The 21,700-nt window shown below is 33.5% G+C and overlaps 2 protein-coding genes across 6 annotated transcripts in view; one reads left to right on the forward strand and one right to left on the reverse strand.

The window, feature by feature from the left end:
• Positions 1–1,696: 1,696 nt before the first annotated feature.
• On the reverse strand, positions 1,697–19,979 carry CETN3 (centrin 3). 2 transcript variants are annotated; one of them, XM_019806515.2, is made up of 5 exons: positions 19,668–19,835; positions 17,885–18,020; positions 16,378–16,492; positions 10,376–10,567; positions 1,697–3,193 (listed from the first exon to the last, which is right to left on the reverse strand). In XM_019806515.2, exons 1-5 carry the CDS (start codon positions 19,832–19,834, stop codon positions 3,150–3,152), a joined length of 654 nt encoding a protein of 217 aa, XP_019662074.1. In that variant the 5' UTR covers position 19,835; the 3' UTR covers positions 1,697–3,149. The 2 variants fall into 2 exon arrangements, with proteins under 2 accessions (XP_019662074.1, XP_002913662.1); XM_002913616.4 differs by lacking the exon at positions 19,668–19,835 and adding an exon at positions 19,842–19,979 and having other exon boundaries at positions 3,066–3,193.
• Positions 19,874–21,700, forward strand: part of POLR3G (RNA polymerase III subunit G) — a 100,023-nt gene continuing 98,196 nt past the window's right edge. For 3 of the 4 annotated variants that reach the window (XM_019806498.2, XM_019806509.2, XM_019806505.2), the window contains exon 1: positions 19,874–19,982. The gene's annotated coding sequence lies outside the window, so the exon portion shown is untranslated. The remainder of the gene's footprint in view (positions 19,983–21,700) is intronic. The other variant, XM_034656483.1, reaches the window with a different exon arrangement.

Here is a 21,700-nt window from a genome sequence, read left to right on the forward strand (position 1 = left end):
TTCTGAGATCAGGTAACCATATCTCCTACTTTGCCTAGGACAGTTCTGAACACATGTTGTTCCAACATCAATAATATTCTCCTCCAACCTCCTACACTTTCTAATAACCTGTTCTAATGATATAATATATGCCCAACTGTGCTGGTTATTAAGCTATCTTTTTTCCCATAGCTCCTAACCACTAGTCTATACTCAACTGCATAATATGGGGGTTAGAACTGTGTAAACTACATTTCTCCTTTGCTAGCTGAATTTTTGTTAGGCTCCACTAACGGGTGGAATAGAAGAGTGAAACAGAAAGGCAGAAGAGGAATCCGGCTACTTCCTGTTTGCTTATTGTTACTGTCAACTTCCCCAGTGCAAAAATTCTTCATTCCACCTGCAGCACTTGGTTCCAGTCTCCAGCTTCTTATCATTCCCCACCAATACTAGCTAGCAGTACCCTCTCCTCAAATGTCCCCAAGTCCCTGCTGTAAAGGACCCTTCCTCAAAGCTTCTAGTTTCTGGTATTCTCTATCTTCTGTTCCCTCAGCTCTAGGTGTGGNTCCAGCTTCTTATCATTCCCCACCAATACTAGCTAGCAGTACCCTCTCCTCAAATGTCCCCAAGTCCCTGCTCTAAAGGACCCTTCCTCAAAGCTTCTAGTTTCTGGTATTCTCTATCTTCTGTTCCCTCAGCTCTAGGTGTGGTACTTACTTCCTATAGTTAACTATCTCAGTGTTCCCTTTCTAAATTTTTTGTTCTCCAGTATCAGATTAGCCTATTCCTCATACTGTACTATTAAAACATCTAATTGTACTCCTCCTGTCTGAAATCTGACATTGATATTATTCAGAGAGGGGTGACAATAGGATAGGGGTTAAAAAAAAATGTGGGCCTTTACTTTATATAAGATCTTTATGTATTACTTATGTAATTTAAATTTATTTAAAGTGATTTAAAAAATTATTTTGCCTTCTTCATCATGGTGTTCATAAATAATCTTTTTCAAGAACACATCACTAGTAAATCCCCAAGAAAATTTACTTCCAAGGACTAGCATCAGAAAGATGGCTTATGAAGTTGAGGCCATTTGCCACTCAACTGGATAATCTACTTATGGTGTTTGCTAATGTAAGGCCATTAACATGGGCACATCAACTAAATTTGAAAGTCTTCCATAATAGGCACATAGGTTCTTTAGACAGTAGGCTTTGTTGGCTTGTAACAAAGGAAAAGATCTTAGCTGACAAATCCCAAACTATCAAAGCTTACCAGGACACCAAAACAGCAATAAACTAGGCAAGTTTAGCAAAAAACAAATACTTTCTTACATCATGAAATGCCATTGCATGAAATGTGACTGTAACGATAAATAAGACTAATACCCATCTCCACTTTCCTCTGTTAAAGCAAATTCACTCTTTTCTTAAAGTCACCTCTACTACCTATTTTATTGACTTTTCAACTCTACAGATACTGATTATTAACACTGAAAAAAATTATTCCTACCCTTCTGCAGGCAAAAGCTTCCACAAATATGGAGAAAGGAGGTGAGCACTCTTCCCTCAGCCCACAGTAAGAAGAGAAGAAACAAAATTGCTGGTATCCCAAAGAGTAAGTATTTATATGAAGAATAAAAAGAAGTTATCACTGTGACAAAAAGTAGCTTGGATTATTTATTATAATAAAGTGGCAGAAGACAAGCAAGCCTAGATTTATTTTTATGTTTTATTCTTTACTTTCTTTATTCTTTAATTTCCTGGAAATCAACATATTTTGTGATCAAGACATAGAAGGCAATTCATCAGTAAGGGTGATAAAAATTTTTAATTTCAAAGAATATTTGTTGCTTTGGATTTTGTTCCTACTGTGAGCATTAATTTCATATTCAAAATTAAATTTTAGTATGAACAATTAACTTACTTTCTAGTTAACTTTTTGAAATGCCACCACTATTAGATTATTCCCTACTGATTTGTTAAATTTCTAGTAACTTTATATAATACTCTAGAAACTCACATTTCAAGTGCCTCAAATTATTACTGTACTTTTTAAATTTAAAACAAGAAATCTAAAGAAAGATCACTGAAACAGACAACTTTCTTCCAGAGGGCCCATACCACCAGGAACCAGATTATTGGTGAAGGATCAGTATAGATACCAATTCTCTATATCTCATAAAACCACTTGTCTCCCCACTAACATACATTTCTATAAGGCAGAAGAGCCCACCAATACCTGGAATATCGGTCTTTACTGTCTCCTGGTGAATCACAGAATGTTCCTTTATACAGGTAAAACAATCTTAAATGATTTCTGTGGCTTAGTTTTCTATTTTCATCATTGTGACGTTTAATTGAGTGGTAATTATCATAACAGATCAAAATTCCAAAATTTAAATCTTTAACTTTGTCAAGAAATCAGATGATTCAAACTGTAATCAATCAGTTTAAGAGAGAAATATCCAGATTTAACTGTCATAACTTACGGTAAGACACCAGAAATGCTATAGACCATAATACATGAGGATAAATGGGTCTACATGCACAACACTTTTTCCTTCCAAACTGAAAGACATGACTCTTAAAAAAGGAATTATGCCTGTATTGAGTCATCGTCTTGTACCGAAACATAAAATGTCAAACTTGTAAGAGAAAAAAGTGCTATTCTATTGCTATTTGTATTTCAATTTTTGTTTCTGAAAATAGTAGTATAAAAAGATTTAAGAAAGATACCATTAAGTGTTTACAGATATTTGGAATTATAAAACAGAAAGTTTACCATACTTTAAAACACTACTAAAATAAACATTTTATTAATGAAAGTCTGTAACATGTGAATCAAAACGAAAGTGATTACTGATGCCGAATAAAAAACTTTCAGAGAATGTGTACCACATGATTTAATTTTTTAAACTTTATATATATATGTATATATATATATAAAAGCTATATTATAAATACAAAGCTAAACTATTAGAGTGCTAACAATGCTGTTCATACAAAGAAACTTAACAGTAGTAAAATATGAATACATAAGACACTTATTTTTGGTTCTTTTCGAAAAAAAGAACTAAGTTTTTGTTTTTTTTTTTAACATGGCTCCAGGCACAAAAATAGAATATAGATGATAACTGCAACATTCTTGGTGTTTATCCTTGTAATTCTTTAAATGTCACCAGTCATAATAGCAATGAACTCCTCTTGATTTACTGTGGTAAGAAAGAAAATGTAAGTCAGAAATGTACAGTTTTTCACAGAACAATACTAGCATTTTATACTAAGTATCTTTAAATTTTATATTATACAAAATTGTTAATAAACCAAGACATACTGTTTTGCTTTTACTTTTTTGATAGGAAATTGATCATGTTTATTAAGTAGAACCTCATGAATACAAAAATATATAACATGTGACAAACAATATAAGTTAGTATTCTATAATATTAATTACTGAAAAGACATTTAAGTTACAAAAAAGTCCATCATAATCATAATATTTATATACACTTGCAAAAATAGTTTTAAAGCTTGGCATTTTTAATTTCTTAAATGATTAAATCCTCTTTATAATCTTTATTCTACTAATTCATTTGGTAAACCCTTCCTTTATATATAAGCTTATTAAATCTATTATGCATGTAATATTAGAATTCTAATGGAAAATATGTTAGAAGTTTTTAAAAAGTCAAATTGTTGTTTTTTGAACTTTTATATATTTAAAAGCCTACTAAAGAAAAAAACAAAAATAAAGTTGAAACCAGGTCACCAGACCTCAAAAATATCTAGAGGAATAGTAATTTTAAAAGATACAAATTTAATCTTAATTAGCAAGGTAATATAGCAATTATAATATATAGATATAAATGTAGAAAGAATTACTCATAAAGACAAATTGTTAGTTCACCAAAACCATAAATAAAATTCAGTAAGAACTTCCAGTTTATAAAATACAATTTTTAAGAAAGCAACCTAGAAATAAATAGGTAATAATCTTATTAAATATAATTTTTAAAATCAATATACACACATACACACAAATTATCAACAGAAGTATTCAGAAAAGAATGCTTCTACTTTGTAAAACAGGTGACTTCATGGGCTCCAAAACTTAACATATACCTTAACAAAGCACAAGTTATGAATGATAATTTTGATAATGAAAACAAGAACACTGTAATGAGGAAAAAAGAGACCTGAATTCCAGTCATAGCTCTGGTACAGAACAGTTCTGTGTCTCATTTTCTTCATCTGAAAAAACTGAACTACAATATGATCTTTTAGATTGTTTCCACCTAGTAATAAACAGACACGAGGGTTCCTATTCTATAGCATCTTGAAAGTGAAGATATTATATGGTGGTATTATAAAATTATTTTTAGTTTTCTTAGCAATAACAACAGTATCACAATTATGAAAGATAATATCCTTATTCTTAACAGATACATGCTAAAATGTTAGGGAGGTCAAGTTCATGATACATTTTTCAAATGATCCAGAATAAAAATATACACAATAGACAAAGCAAATATAGTAAAATGTTAATTACTGAATCTAGATAGAAGGTATAAAGGTGTTCATTGTACTAAACAAACATTTTTCCTCTATGTTTGAGAAGATTCATAATGAAAAGTTAGACAAAAATTAACCAATTAAAAAACGTTGAGGAGATAAAATATGTACATCGAGAATGAAAAAAGTATACTGGTTTCAGAAACCACACAGAAAACCAGTTTCAATAAATTATGTAAGTCATGTTTCATAAAGGAAACATTTATAACACAAAAATTATTAAAATAAAAACCACCTATCTGTGTTGAAAAACATTCCATCTAAGAATGGGAAAAATCCTTACTTCTGAGAAAAATTTAATTAAGAATAAATCCAAACTTGGGCTTTAAAATAAAAACATAGGATTTGGTTTAACAAGAGGTGGAAACAAAGCTAAGGTAGGAGATCATCAGCAATATAGTTGGAAAAAAAAGAAAGAAAGAAAATAGTGTGAAAATAAGCTCTAAGGAGTTAAGAAGAATGAGATGTCCAGAGGTGATAATGAATCATGAATCCATGCACTTCAGTATTAAACATCTACAAGACACCATGACAAAGTAGAACAGAATATATAACCTGTAATATTTGAAATGATCTCACAGATTGTAGTAGTGATCTTTAATTTTTGCACTTAAAAACATGTTTCGACATGTTACGAAAGCTATGACCCCTTTCTCTCCCAGTTTAAAAAAGAAAAAATACACACATATATAAACGGTTTAAACAATTTCATCATTATACACTTTCATTTAAGAACCTCTGACTCAGTCAGTCTAAACTGAGGTATCTAGACCGAAACAAGAAATGAGATTATGTTTTTAAGAAAAACAACATAATGAAAGGAACCTTAGAATAATTTGACTATATATTATTTTAATAGCATAAAAGAGCTAGGATTACATTACTCGAAATCCGGAAAATGTGATTTGTATGATTTGTTCCTTAAAGACCCAGAACTTTTTTCTCTCAATCTGTAAAATTTCAACACTCAAATTTCAAAATTAAGTTTCACATATAGTTTTAAAACCACAAAAGTTAATTTTTGTTATATTTATGTATGAACACTTTAAAGTATTATAGCATTTAAATATATTTTAAACTATTCCATAATTTCCATAGCCTAAAAACAGAATACTTAAATCCAAAAAAGTGGAAAGCTGAAGGGAAAAAAGTGGCTAAGGAAAGCAAATTAGCTCCTCTAGTACCAGTGAGCCTTTCAGAAAATTAAGAAAATCTGTGATGCCTTTGTGCACTTCCTTCTCTAGCAATATCATCTTATATCAAGTTCCTATACCTAATAAATCTAGCACAATGGCTACCTTTAAACAGGCACCTGATAAAATATTTATTGAATCAAACAAATACAACACTTCATTTTCCTCTACACTGCCTCTTTAAGCGAAATTTTCATAAATCAATTATTTCACAGGGTAAATCTTATTACATGTCTTTTAAATAAAGAATTTAGAGAAACTGAGGCACCTGGGTGGCTGAGTCAGTTAAGCTTCTGCCTTTGGCTCAGATCATATCTCAGGGTCCTGGGATCAAGCCCCGAGTCGGGCTCCCTGCTCAGGGGGTAGTATGGTTCTTCCTCTCTCTCTCTCTCCTTCCCACCACTCATTCACATATCTGCGCTTGCTCTCTCTCAAATAAATAAATAAAATTAAGGAAAAAAATAAGACTTTAGGGAAATCAAGTAGATTAAGTACCTTAGAGACCATCTGGCTTTGGAGGAGGAAAAAACAAATTTTAGCATGTGAAGTGACAGTTGAATATTTTATTAAATATTGAGGATTGAATATTTTATATTATAATCGCATGTAATTTTTAAAATTCCATAAACATAGAAACCTAATTAATATTTTATTTTTTAGCCTAAAAGGCAATACAGTGGTATGGATAAAAGCAGGGACAGGTTATTAATCTCTGAGCTTTAGTTTCCTCACTTACAGATGCACCTATCCTGTGCATTTACTTCACAAAAGCTATTATGAAAATTAAATAACATAATACACAATGTAACATGCTAAGCTAACAGAATCTAACTAAATAAGTGTTAATACTCATCATTATTCAAAAGATGGTCCCCTTTGGGTTTTTATTTTTTTTAAAAGCTTTATTTGTTTGAAAGAGAGCAAGCACATGTGGGCATGCACGGGTTTGGGTGGGGGGGGAGGCAGAGGGAGAGAGAGAAGCAGACCCAGGGAGCCTGACATAGGGTTCAGTCCCAGGACCCTGGGATAATGACATGAGCTAAAAGGCAGACGCTTAACTGACTGAGCCACCCAGGCACCCCCCCCACCTTTTTTAAAGATTTTATTTACACTTCGGGTTTTTAAGTGTTGCTTTTATTTTTCTAAAAAGCTTTACTGTGTTTTATATACCTTGGGAGCAATAATAGGGAAGGGATTCTTTCTATATCATTACCACAGCTCTAGTTATATTTTGCATTATATCTACTTTTTCTTTAACTCCTTCTTCATCATATTTATTATTCTATATACACAATTAAAAAAAAATTTTATTGCTCCTAAATACCAAAGTGTGAAAAATTCATAAAGACAGCAGAATTACTAAAGTCCACAAAAAAGACAGCAAGTATTATGATCTTTACTAGTTTAACATATACAAAGAAAACAGGTTATATCTAAACAAAACCACAGCCAAAAGAATCCAAATTAACAAGTTATTATAAAGTGTAACTTGTACTTTCTCAAAAATGGGCAGTTTTTCATACAACTGCAGAGACCCATATAAGTTAAGACAGTACCTAAAGCCAAACTAAATGGATTATAGTTCTCATTGTTTCTGAATACAAAAATGCCTTTCAATAATAATTTCCTAGACTTACCATTAGAGTCATACTTAGTATGCCTAGTTTGAGAAATAGATAATATCAAATAGCTACTATGAATTCTGAATAGTATTTTTATCAGTTGCAAGAGCATTTACAGAAATAAATAAATAATAGCGCATGTGCAATACTATTATTCATATGATCTACAGACAATATTTGATGCATACACCCAGAATGCATGCAATACTTCAGAAGGCCCCCACCCCCAGAAACTCACATCCCAGATTGGAAACTACTAGATTAGATGAATTTAACATAAGAACACACCCCTGCCCCACAAAAAAAGACAAATCTTAACAATAAAAGACTATGCATCACTGTATTTTATTTGTAATCAATCACTTAGAAAAAAGAGAAAAAATGTTATTTTCCTATTAGTCATTTGAATAAATGACAGTAGGATGCTGAAGCAACAGTTGTATGGTGACTTAAAGTAAAGCAAGCATTGAGAACCAAAGAAAGGTTTTAAGGATGCATGAAAATCTTCAAGGAATGGAGCACAGGTGTGAACTCTGAGATTCAAAAGCAGCAAACAAAGCAGACTAACAAGGCATGCAAGAAACGGACCCATTTTCTAGGCAAAGTTTCACATCAAGTTTGAATTTAAGAGGCAGCTTCCTAATTGATATTTTCTTCCAGTGCCAAATGAAGCTAAGAACCAAAATCTAATTTGCACGTGCCTAGTACAGGAAAAGAAAATAACTCTCCTCTTTCAACATACGTAGTAGCCATTACTAAAGATTTATGAAATAGACATACCAAGATTCTCTATGCCACTGAAGATAGTACCCTTACAGAACAGAGTTGCTTTAAAGCTAGTTTAGGGTAACAGCCAACAGCTGGGGAAGACACACACATTTTTAAAATATGAAGGAGTGGCTACTAAATCCAAATATCAGAGTGACAGCTCAAGAAATCATTTAAATTTCCTCAAGTTTTAATCATCTTTGTTTTAAAATATAAATAAATCTATCTATACCCTTCAAAGAACTAGTATTAAAAAGTTTCATAATGCTCAAATAATATTTACATAAATATAATGAGAAAGTATAATGATGCACAATTCTAAAGGACAATCTACAAACCTGAACTAATAGCTAGTTGCTACTGTCTTACCGCCTTATTAAAGCATGCCAGTATTTCCAAGGTAACATATATATTATGTATATATTTATGTATATATGTATAGTTGATACTGTGTCAACATATATCTACTGTAACACACACTCCTGCTTAGGGCTTAGAGTCAATAAACATCAGAGCACTCGTTATGTTCAAGAAAATGCAGGGGAATATAAAGATGAGTAAAGATACAATCAAATATCTCCCTTTCATACTTACAAACACCCTGGAAGGTATCACCCTTCCCATTTTAGTAAATGGGAAACCAAGACTCAGGAAACATTGAAAACCTGCACATTACATAGCAACTACATAAGTGGTAGGGATTCAATTCAAATCAGGATCTGTATGATTCCAAAGCCTTAGGCCTTTCACACTATGATTCCATACTGCTCTTAAGGGACTTACAATATACTGGAGAGATACACAAATACGTAACCAACAGAAGGCACTGTACAAAAGTGTCAAAATACTTTGCTCCTCTAAATGGAAGTCTCATAATTCATACAGAGACCACTAGGGAAGGCTTTTGAGAAAAAGATGGAGTTTAAAATGTACCACAGAGGGGCACCTGGGTGGCTCAATTGTTAAGCATCTGCCTTCAGCTCAGGTCATGAACCTGTGGTCCTGGGACTGAGCCCCACATCAGGCTCCCTGCTTAGCAGGGGGGTGTGCTTCTCCATTTCCCTCTCCGCTTGCCCTCTCCCTGCTCCTGCTCTCATTCTGTCTCTCACAAATAAATAAAATCTTTAAAAAACAAAACAAAACAAAACTGTACCAGAGAGAAAGACTAACATATTAGCAGACAGAAACTGGCAATCAGAACATTCTAGGATTAAAGAATGGCATGATGAGAAAGGCACAGCATAAAAAAGTGTTTTTAGGATAGAGCGTATTTGGACAGGGTATGTATGTATGGGTGGTGAAGATTAAAGCAGAAACGTGGAAGACCACAGCGGGAAATAAAACTAGGTAGGGCAGAACATATCTTAGAAAGCTTTGATATTTACTCTGTAGGCACTGAAGAATTATTCAGCATTTGAAGAGGGGAATGACGTCATCAAACCTGTACTTTAGGAAAAGAATGTTATCAATAGACTAAAATAGAGTGTAGAGGCTCATAGGCATAGAGAGCAATTAGGAAGCTAAAGAGACCAAATCTGCCTTCTTCATTGTGTAGCACCAGTTAGCACACAAGGCACGGTATCCAGCAGGCATTCAAGGAAATAATGAATGAGGCTATGGTAACATTCCTACAAAGAAATTAGGGCCTGAACTAGGGAAGTAGTTATATAAAGATATAAAAAAAAAGTAGTTATATAAAGTTATATAAAGATATAAAAAAAAAAAGAATCACAACATTTAAAGGGTAGAACCAACAGAACTTAGTTACAGTTTAGAAGTACATGTAGGTCAAGGAAGGNTAGGGAAGTAGTTATATAAAGATATAAAAAAAAAGTAGTTATATAAAGTTATATAAAGATATAAAAAAAAAATCACAACATTTAAAGGGTAGAACCAACAGAACTTAGTTACAGTTTAGAACTACATGTAGGTCAAGGAAGAAAGCATTAAAAGCTGATATTTTACTGAGTAGCTGAAATTTTGGTGACGCTTCATCCTCAAAGAAAAGTAAAGTACCTGTTTGGAAGTGTGGTACCTCATATTACAAACAGTATAGTTGGTTTTAAAAGGTCTGCATCATTCTGAATTAAATTATGTGAAATGTTTATGCAAAAACCCCATTACAATTATACCAGAGATAGTATGCAGTGGGTCTTGAAAATCATTTGATTTTAGAAAAATTTACTATATGCATACATTAGAAATAATACCTGGAATATGTGTTTTACTCAAAACTTACTTTCTCCATCACCATCTTTATCAAATTCTTCTATCATAGCCCGAAGTTCTTCATCACTCATGTTTTCACCCAGTTCTCTGGCAACACGTCGCAAATTCCTCAAGCTTATTTTACCTGAATCATCATCATCAAATAGTTTAAATGCCTTTAATATTTCTTCATGTGGATCTCTTTCCAATATCCAGTCTGTCACTAGAGTTAAAAGAAATTTAAAAAATTTTAAAAACACTTTATAATCACAAATGCATTCATCAGTGAACTCAACCAAGTGTTAGATGAGGATTAAAGCTGTGAATCTTTCAACATTTAGTTTGATGATAAACTGCCAAATCAGAGCCCCAAAACCCAAAAAGATAAGCCTGAAATTACAAAAATCAAATCCATATTTTAAAATTTAATCTTTATATTATCAACAATTTATCCTATTATAAGAGTAAGCAAAACTATCTCACACAGAGTCAAAATAAAAAGGATTATAAACCATATTTATTTAAGGTCTACTATTATCAAGAATTGTACTAGGCTCCACTGACAGCAAGCACAAAAGTCTAGGAGTTTGTAACTTAGTTGTAGAGATGATATACCAACAAAATAATTAAGACTAATTAGATAAAAGATGTCTGATGTCTAAACTTAATAGTAACACTACTGTTCCTCAAATTAAATACAATTTAAAGACAAAAAAATCGTGACAAATTAATAAAATGCACTGCCATCACTGATATAGACACAATGTCTGACAGATGAAAATTCTGCTGATATCTTCATGATTTGAGGAACCCCTCGGTTTTCCAAAATGAGAAGCAGTTACCAAAAGGACTGAACATGATTACAGTAAGAAAGCTTCCAAACCACCTCCACCCACCCCCGCAAAAAAAGAAAAAGAACTGGAAACATCTCTCTGAAGTCATCCCCATTTTGTTCAGCAACATAATAAACTTTCAGACAACTAAAATTAAAAAGTGAGAAATACCAGACCTCAATAGTAATAATATATCTTAATAGGCTAAATGTAATAGTATAATAATATAGTAAACAATATTTTCAATATTTGCAGTCTTTAATAAATAGCCAGAATAATACAAATTAAAGTAAAAATCTGTGGTATAAATTTTTTTAATTTTTTAAGTTACTAGATTGAATTCTGAAAATATCTAAGTAAACATCTCTGAAGTAATTCCACATGCTAGTCTACCACTACAACAAAAATTATTTATGACTTTCATTGTGCCATTAAAAATAACTCAGTCCTGGTGAGGTTTACAAAATCATTAAAAACTTGCATAAATGTTTATAGATGGAAAGTACTGGAAAGTTTAATGCACCCAAAAAGAAAAATACAATTCAAGCCCACAAAAAAATATTATTGTTTTGCTGCAATGTCATCAGGTTTGGTTTGAGTAAACTTTAGAATAAGCACCTATTTAAGCTAATGTTAAATCATCGATATACATCTTTAGTAGTTTTGCATTATCCATTAATTGTACCCAAAAAGTCTTTCAAGTAACTAATTGAAGTATATTACTATAAGTATGCAAATCACCAAAGCTCATAAATATTCAATCAAAAGGAGTTGGCATATATACAGCCATAACACCAAAATAAAATACCATGCTTAACTCTATGGCTCATACTCAACTTATTTTGAATTTAGTCCCAACAAAAAAGCAGGACAAGGAAAAAAAAAGTGTTAAGAAATTTTCTTCACCAATTAAATAATTTACATGACAGGTGAACCAAAAAAGCAGCTTGCTGAAAGTATTAATGTACTTAAAGAAGCAACAGGGTGATGTGGGGAACAGATGGGGCTCCAAGATGTATAAATTCTTATCCCACTAGTGCTTTAATTGTGTTAGTTACTTCAGACTTATGTGTATATATAATCTTTTATCAATACTTTGCCTTAGAATACAACTTCTCTTGGGAATTATAAATACCCATCATTCTGGACAACTAAAACATTGTAACTTTATGGTGACTCTCCTCCCTGCTTTCAGGCTCTATTCCTATTCCACAAAGTAGAATTTAATTATAAGAAATATACTTTTTTTCCCAAAGAAAATAAGTCAACTAACATACAGACAGCTAAGATGGGTTCAATCTAATTCACTAATTTCTGTCCATGTAACTCTATTTTCAAAAAATTATACCACCAGAAATATACTTCCTCAAAATAGTTACACCTTACACATTATAAAAATCGGTTAGAAGCACAGCACATTAAAAAACATCACATTAAAAGTTTATCAAAAATCATTAAAAGGACTGCTACAAATATAGCTTCAATTATATTTCTCATTATCTTTTGAGGGTTTCTATTCAAAAATACAAGTTACTTTAAACTCAACATTTTGGAACCCAAACTCCTCCCACTATCACCAACATCGTTGTTGCCTCAAAAAAGATAGCCTCAAAAAAGATAACAGCACCATTAACAGATAGTCTCCCATTTTTGAAGTCTGAACATTTTGAATCCCATAAACCTAACCAGTGATTAATTCCCAGAGTACTGAGGATACTATCTTTTTTTTACTCTTAAATGTATCTCTTTTCATTCTCACCACCCTCAGCATAAGTCTATTATTTTCTGTCTGCAGTCTTTCTTCCCTCCAGCCCATTTTTAATACTCTCAACAGTTACCTTTCTAAAATATATCATCTTCTCTTCCTCAGAAACTGAAAACGATCATCTGCTGACTAAAGTCCAAGCACTACACGTGAGGCAAAACTTTACCTATTTGGCCCAATCCTATCTTTCCATTTCCCTAACCTCGACAACAGGAGACTACCTGAAGTTTCCCAAACATACTATACTTCTATTACACCACTCTTTGTTGTTGCTGTTTTCTCTGACTGCAATATCTTTCTCTACTCGTTCCCACGATATTCTCCTTAGGATGAAATCCTATTCACATCCCCAAAGGTCTAAATTAAAAATCCCCTCTGCAAAGTCATCTTCAATTGCTCTAGACCAGGAATTGACAATTTTCTTTGTCTTTGTTAAAGGCCAGATAGTAAATAGTTTTAGCTTTGTGGAGGGCATAAGGTCTCTTACTAAACTACTTATTCTGCCACAACAGCACAAAAGCAGCGTAGAAGATGAGGTAGTGTGGAAGCAACAGCCAAATTTGGCCCCAGGGCTGTAGTTTGAGAACTCCTGCTCTAAACAAAATTATAATTTACCACAGAACACTATAGCTTGTTCTTACCTACATTTAAATGGTAAGCTCCTTGAAAGGAACTTTTAATAACTTTTAATTCCCCTCCCTCAACCCAGCAAAGTATCTAATGTCAAAATTCAGCAAACATTTGTTAAATAAGCAAAGCAAAAACAGTAATACACTATTCTATTCTAAACAGGCAATGGAATAATTAGTTTGCGCCAAAAAAAGAGGGAGTACAAACATCTGACTTATCTTGGTCTTACTTTAAAGGAGCAATTCCTAAAACACCTTTGTTACTACTCACTGACTTCAAGATGTCTGGATTCTAAACTTACATTAAATATATTTTAATTTTTTTTCTAACATTGGGAATATTCTGATTCAGTGTTAGACTTCATCCAGAAATATCTGTGGAACAATATCCTTCAATAGTAACAGATAATACATAAAACTAAGACTTGAATATTCTGGTTTGGAGTTATTTGTTTCAAAGTATAAATATACATTCATCTGTGCTCAGTTATTATTGAAAAATAATCAACAAATGGAAATACATAGTTCTTGACTGATTTCTAAACACTAATAAATTTTTACTTGACTACTGGTATTTTCAACAGGTAGCCTGAGGATAGCTAAAGTAAGTATGTGTGCTAAGATGGTCAAAAGTTTGATCTTTGAAAGTCAGAGCAGAAGTTTAGTCATGGCCATTTATTCTGGAAAGAACCCAGTATCAGTGCTCCATTAGTAACACAGAAAAGATGGAGGATCAGGAAAAGGTGAAGATGGCATGGGACTCTGATTTCAACTGCTAATAAAATCACAATTTTATTTTATTTATTTATTTTTAAGATTATTTATTTATTTATTTGACAGAGAGAGAGAGAGAGACAGCCAGTGAGAGAGGAACACAAGCAGCGGAGCAGGGAGCCCAATCAGGACCCTGGGATCATGCCCTGGGCTGAAGGCAAATGCTTAATGACTGAGCCACCCAGGAGCCCCTAAAATCACAATTTTAAAACTGCATTTACTTAAGATGAAATAATGTGTTGCATAAAATTATTATGATGATATAATGCCTAAAACAGCCTGCAACTATGAAAAAAAGTAATCAAACATAAATACACGAATACCACACTTTTTATGTTCCAGTGATGCATACACAATCATTACTAGGCACTAAAACTAAGTGAAACAAAGACAATTTTTAAAGTAATAATAACGAATACCTAACAGTACTTTCTATAGCTAGGCCCCTTTCTAATAAGCACTTACATATTAACTTATTTATTCCTCCCAAGAACCCACAAGATAGTACAACTATCCCCATTTTATAGCTGCAAATGAGACAAAGACAAGTAAAATAATCAAGTTAAAGAGCTAGTAAATCGCAAAACCAAGATAGGAACCCAGGGAATCTGGTTCCAACATGTCCATGCTAAACTACTACACTGTACTGAATGTGCCTGAATTGTAGCCCTTTCCTAACAATACATTGCCACTATATCCTAACACCCATTTCTATAAAACAACAATCTAAGTTAGAACTTGGACTAAGATCATAAACTACAGAAGAGCTTCAATACTGAAAGACTAAAAGAATAAAGATGGCTCCCCCCTTTCTCAAGTAAATAAATCTACAGATTAGAAGAAAACAACACAATATGCTCCCCAAAGGGATGAGCTGCTTTTCTAAACAGTTATTTTCTAGTTTACAGTGGGGACCTTCTGTGTCGTGTTTTCTTTCTCTTTTAGGTTTATCCTTTAACTTCCCTCTCCTCACCTTGACTCTGAGTTTTCAGATTAAAAAAACAAAACCAATGACCTAATGATATGAATTTATCTTTTCCCAACTGCCATTTCTTTTTGCTTTCCATACAGCTTCTTTCTGAATATTTACACAAAGGTTTTGTGTGTGTAACTGGATTTGTTCCTAAATTTTTTTAAATATCTAAAAATAACTCTAGATATACTTATATCATGACCTATATAAAGTGGTATTACTGCTTTGGAAAGTTTAATTTAAAAAACCCTGAATATATGTACATTCTATGTATAATATTCTATGCAGTATATTTAAATTATAATAGCAAAGTCCTTGCCTTCCAGAATCTTCTATTCTAAAAAAGCCTGATATATGCTATAACTAATTCACTAAAATCAACTATACAAAAATTCAATCATATTAAGCTCATGACACAGTATGCTTAGTTGGTTGTTCTAAAATGTTTTCTCCTGCGTGAGTTTGCCAAATGCCTCCTTTACTACAATCCCCTCCCCACCCTCAACTTTAAACAGATGACTTTATTCACTGAGATCAAGTCATACAGAGTATGTAGCCCCCCGTAAGCTTTGTCAACCTGAAGGCATGCACTTCATCTACAGCCAAAGATACCAAATGCTACAGGTTTTCTCTTTTCCAACTCTGCCAACAAAAATCACACACCAGAATGGTCTTAGGAAATATTTTCCAAACAAAAGGATACCGAATTTTCTGTTTTACACTAAGAAAATAATTTTTTGATCACCCGTTTAGTTTTATCACATAATATAAACACACATTACTTAGGAAGACATCTTTCCAAAAAAAGCTACACAATAGTTCCTTGATTAGAATCTTCAGGACAAAAGACAAGATGATAAATCCCATAATGAAGCTGTAAATCTTATTTTTTTTCTTTAAAATAAGTAAGAAGAATGCTCCCAAACCCCCATATAATATCTACATTATACAGCAATGTTCAATAACAAAATTCCATAACCCAGAAAATTAAAAAAAAAACTAATATTAACGGATAATTTCCTAACAAGTGCTAATTACAAAGACTATTAAAATACACACCAACTTCATTAAAATCTTCAAAGGTGATTTTCCCTGTGGCTTCTCTGTCATAATCTTTAAGAATCTTCAGTACATCAGCCTTTTTCACATCAAACCCCAAGGCTCTCATTGCCACCTTTTGGATTAAAAGGGAAAAGCAAATTATAAAGCACTCTTTCAAAAGAAGTGACTTCCAATTCTTAAAAACGTTTTTACAACTTAGGGATGTCAGCACATTAATAAAACATTTAATTCTTCTCCATGTTTTATGTCTCTAAAAAATCAAAGTGATAGTTTTTCTCCACTACGGAAATTAAACAGCAATTTTTTCATTTATATACCTTTTTTAATAGGACAAACCAGTGTTTACAAAACACACTATACAATGGACTAACTTATTATACAGATCATTTTAACAAGTCATTTGTTCTCAAATGATTAACCAAAATGAAAAAAAGGCATAGCATAAATATTAAAAATTTATACAACAGAAGAGATAAAAGAATTAAAATAAGAGTTACCCTGAGACTCTACATGATTAGTTATTAAGTATAAATAGTCCAGGCCCCTGAGTTTAAAGAAAGAAAAGATCTTGTTACTATTAACAAGAAAAGAGAGACACGATAGTTTCCTTCAGAAACCAAAGGAATCTGAACTTTATGTAGTGTACAATGAGGAGCCACTAAAGGTTTACGAACAATAATACGAGGAAAGAATCTAGAAAGATGAATCTAATGGTAGTCTACAGAGTAAACTAGAAATGGAGAAACCATTTAGGAAGAAGCAGGTATGAAATAAGATCCCAAACCAACATAATAACAATGGTTAACAAATGGAAGAGACATTATAAAGGAAGAATGGATGAAAAAGCTGGGTAACTGGAAAGAAAGAAAAAAAAAAAGTGGAAAAAGAGAGCTAAAGAGCTACCAAAATGTTGCCTTGCTCATTGTGTTGAGTGTGAGATCTGTACTACCCTAAACAAACTCTTCCATCTTTATAAATAATTCTACACCCTAAGGTTGACATTTTCCCCCATTAGCATGTGTCAACATCAGACATCACTTACATTGTTTGCACCAAAGAAAGTATGTAAAGGATGTGTTACTAACATGTTCAAATTAAAAGACAACACTCTCACAATGTGAAAAAAGAATGTCACCCCCCCAAAAAAAAAGAACAACAACAACAAAAAACCCAAAAAAAAACAACAGTGGGAAGAATACAGTAAGAACTGTTTAAATCCTATAGTATGAATTATTTTTATTATGTGAATGAAAAATAAGGCCTTCCATAGTAATGTATTTTTATATTTAAAATACTATTCACTTAACAATGTGAAAAGGGAAGTCTAAAAAAAATGTTAGGAGTATTATTCAATTTTATTATAGCATTTAACTGTGAACATCTAAAATGGTTTCATATCTCCACAACCAGTTTAGTTAAAATACTTTAGAAATGTATTTTAACCAACTATCAAAAATGCAAATCATTTTAACAGAAAAATATACATTTTGAAGAACACTATTACCTTTAATTCATGATAATCTATTGCTTCATCTTTGTCTGTGTCAAACAGTTCAAAAGCATCTTTAATTTCTTGTTTCTGTTCTTCAGAGAGTTCTCTTCTTTTTTTCCTCTTTGTTTTGTCTACTACAAGCTCATTTCTATGAAAAGAAAAGTCTATTCAGTCTACTTTAATCCTATTCTCCTATGCATCCAGATGATTAAAATAAGATTCCAAAATGCAACAAAAAAATTAACCAACGAATAATTTTTTAAATTTCTAAAAAGGAAGTATTTGGAAGAAAAATGAAGAAATCTTCCTTACATGAGTCAAAGCCTTGTTCACTCCATAGTCTAAGCTGCTATAAATTTGCACTTTCCAAAACTGAAGAGTGTTACAGGTTATTAAAAGAAATTAGGGCCTAACTTTCTTTCCTTCTGGCTTTGTACTTATTCTCAATGATATTAATGTGGAAGAAATAAGAACTGTGAATAAAAAAAATTACTTTCATGACAGAAATCCCAACAAAAAAACAAAGCATTCATACTATTTACATTATTCTACAACATAGTGTTAACAAAAAATCAAAGGAAAATTCATTATTGATGATCACTATATATTTGGTTTACTTCTGACAGCATTTATAAGTTATCAAAATTACTACAAAAAAGCATGTAATTTAACAACTTACAAAGTTTTTTGGCATTGTAGGTTAAAAGTTATTTAGATTACATATTTCTACGTTTGGCGCTTTATTTGTAATTTCTTCCATTGATATTAACAAATCAACCAAAATACTGAAGTCTAAATACAGCATGAAAATTAAATGCCAAAAAAGTATATTTGTGATAATTTTCTATAATATAAAGTGCAAAGTCAAAGATTTTGTAAATCTCGTGTAAATTTTGATTTAGTTTCTCATAAACCCTGGAAATTTTTTTAAAGGAATCTTTTTTTAAAAAGCCAGAAATGTCTTAAGAGATACTAATCTTAGTGTTCCAAAGTTTCAAGTGGGGCTGCAACATCTGTATAAGAAACAAGTTTTGAAACCAAACAATTTCATAAAACTTTAAAATGTAAAAATTGATTTTAATATAACGTTACCTATTTGCTTGTTTTGCTTTCTAAAAATCTACAACAAAGGCAAGAGATGATTAAAAAATCGATCAGAAGAGGTATAATAAATAAAGCTGAGGAAAATCTTTCTTTCACAAGAGACCTGACTTTACACAAGCTTGGACATTGCCGGGGTCATTTTCTCTGGACGGCCAAGTCCACCACAGACCTACAACTGATTCCAGGCAAGCCTACAATAACCTCTTAGACGAACGAGGCACTTGTTTAGAGAGGCGTAACTAAGTATTTTTAAGGTAAAACGTCTACATGGCGCTGGGGGCAACAGACAGGGAATCTGAGAACGGAAGCGAATGAAAGGTAAAGAAACTCAAAAATTTTTGAAAAAGCCAAGAGAGATTGCCAGTTAAAATCATTTAAGTGGGTCCCCGTTTATACCTTAAAACAGGGCCAAAGGATAAGAGCAAGGAGTGCTTTTATGTTATTTCCAAAATTTATAGATAAGCATGACGGCATCACTAAAGCTGAGGTGGAGCCTTAGACCTGGAGGGCGGAGTTGAATGAAGGGATGGATGCTCCTTGGCCTGATTTCTTGCAGAAACACCGCGAGAAGAAACATCGCGATATTTCACTCCCTCCTCGCAACTAAAACCACCCACCTTTTTGGTGGTGCAAAGCCCAACGCGCTGATAAGACTTTAACTACCTCTGCAGAAATACACAGGACTCATCACCTGCGAGACACCAGGGCCCCCAGGGTGAGGGGTCCGGGCCCGGGAAGGCTCCTCTTCCTCGTCCCAAACTGCGTCCCCTTCCTCGCCTCGGCCCCAGCTACCTCCCTTCCACACACACCCGCCCTGGGGCCCGCTGCGGGGTGTGGAGAGCATTGCGGCCTCCTCATTACCGACCTCAGAGCTAAACTCATTTTCTCTTCGGACAGAGACGTTCCTCTCAAGAACGATTTTAACGCCCTACCCAAGGCAGCACGACTTCCACAAGCCGTTCAACAGACACCCACCACCTCAGCGGCTTCAAGGACCTCCCACAAGGTAGACACTTCTGAGCCGGATTGGTTGACATTGCTAATGTCCTGCCCATTGAGGCGGAAGCGTCACTAGTCTTCTGCTCTCATTGGGCACATTTCGCGTCAATCAAACAAACCGCGCTTCCCTCTTCTTTTTTCTGCCCCTCCTCCCGCCCTTTAGATTGGCCTGTTGCGGTTTCCCCGAATCCTTTGCGGAGCTAGGGTTTGGGTATTTGTGTGGTAGATCGGGCGGAAGGTGGCTGGACCTCGCCTCACGCAAGGAGACCTGTAACCTGTGGCTAGTGACCGGAGACAAGACGGACAGCTCCGAGGGAAAGGAAGGAAGGGAAAAGAGGCACGACCGCGGGGTTAGCCCTCTCAGCTAGAAGGAGGGAGTAGCTGGGGAATGAAGCCTGCCAAATTTGGCTTCGCTATATTCTAAAACCTTGCATGGCCTTAGCACATGGGGAGTTTGTTTAAAACGCAGATTTAAATGTATGTTTCTCCCATTCTGATTCTAGTAGGTATGAATCTGCGTTCTTTTTTTCCTTACAAACTGTCCAAGTGATTCTAAGGCCGGTCTGTGGATTATATTCGTATAATTAATGGGTTGGATTATTAGGCTATTTACGGTGAAGCGATAGTTAACTGTCCCTTAGCTCCCCTCTTCCTCCTTGAATGGATTTGTTCTATTATGTCCTTTATTTTCCAGTATTATAAGCTACTAATACACAATATGTTATCTGAAGTTGCAGACTAAGTTCTTGAAGCTCATTTGGGTAATTTCTTTACTTGTTCATCACTCCTACTAGACTTTCTTGGGGTGCAGGATTATATCTTTCATTTAAAGCTGTTCCTAGTGTCTAATACAATGCCTGATGCATAGGTGCTCAATAAATATTTGTTATATTGAATGGAATCTTGCTGTGAAAACCCACAAAGCCCTGAACTAAGCTGTAAACCTTATAAAGGAATAAAATAGCCTGAATGTGGGGGTCGGTCAGGGGAAGGGGGAAGATAAAAACTATGGTTTATGTATAAAGGAGATGTATACACACACCCACTCACACACACATATATAGGTTTAAAGAAGGGAAAGAACACAATACGACAGAAGGAAGTCTTCTTGAAGGATTTGGCCTATATCTTAGGCCCAGAAGGATGAGCTAAATTTGGACAAGTAAAACTGGTATGTAACTAGGTATAAATATAAAAATTACAAGTTCAAGGGTAGCCCCCCAAAAAACAAAATTGGAAAACTTACCTTTTAAAGTACTTCTATAAATCACCTTTGAGTCAAAAAAGAAAGGGAATATTGCCACTAGTAAGGTTTTTGTAGTTTAAAAGGAAGGTTGGGGCACCTGGCTGGCTGAGTCTCTACAGCATGCAACTCTTGATCTCTGGGTTGTGAGTTCAAACCCCACATTGGACGTAGAACTTACTTTAAAAAAATAATAAGAGGGAGCTTTACAAACTATTAAAATACTTCATACAACTTAATGCTGCCAATTAATGTTAATATCAAAATGAAATAGTCACTTTCCAAAGGAAACAGATGATTGAAAAAAGAAAACTGAATTAGGTCAATAACTATAGATAGGGCTGAATGATATGATGATGCCAGAATTCCATGCCATAAAATAAAAAGGCATCCAGCCCACTCAGAATTATGGGTGAGTTAAAAATTCATGAGGGGCAGACAACTTTTGACCTTGGGGTCGTGGGTTCAAGCCCCACATTGGC

This window comes from Ailuropoda melanoleuca, chromosome 3 (assembly GCF_002007445.2).
Source record: "Ailuropoda melanoleuca isolate Jingjing chromosome 3, ASM200744v2, whole genome shotgun sequence".
Taxonomy (NCBI): Eukaryota; Metazoa; Chordata; class Mammalia; order Carnivora; family Ursidae; genus Ailuropoda; species Ailuropoda melanoleuca.

Coding starts and splice junctions, on each gene's coding strand:
- CETN3 (XM_019806515.2), bottom strand. CDS start 19,834: ATGAGGAGGCCGCAATGCTCTCCACACCCCGCAGCGGGCCCCAGGGCG. Junction 16,493..17,884: donor TAGATTATCATGAATTAAAG/GTAATAGTGTTC, acceptor TTAATCCAAAAG/GTGGCAATGAGAGCCTTGGG. Junction 10,568..16,377: donor TGAAGATTTTAATGAAGTTG/GTGTGTATTTTA, acceptor TTTTAACTCTAG/TGACAGACTGGATATTGGAA.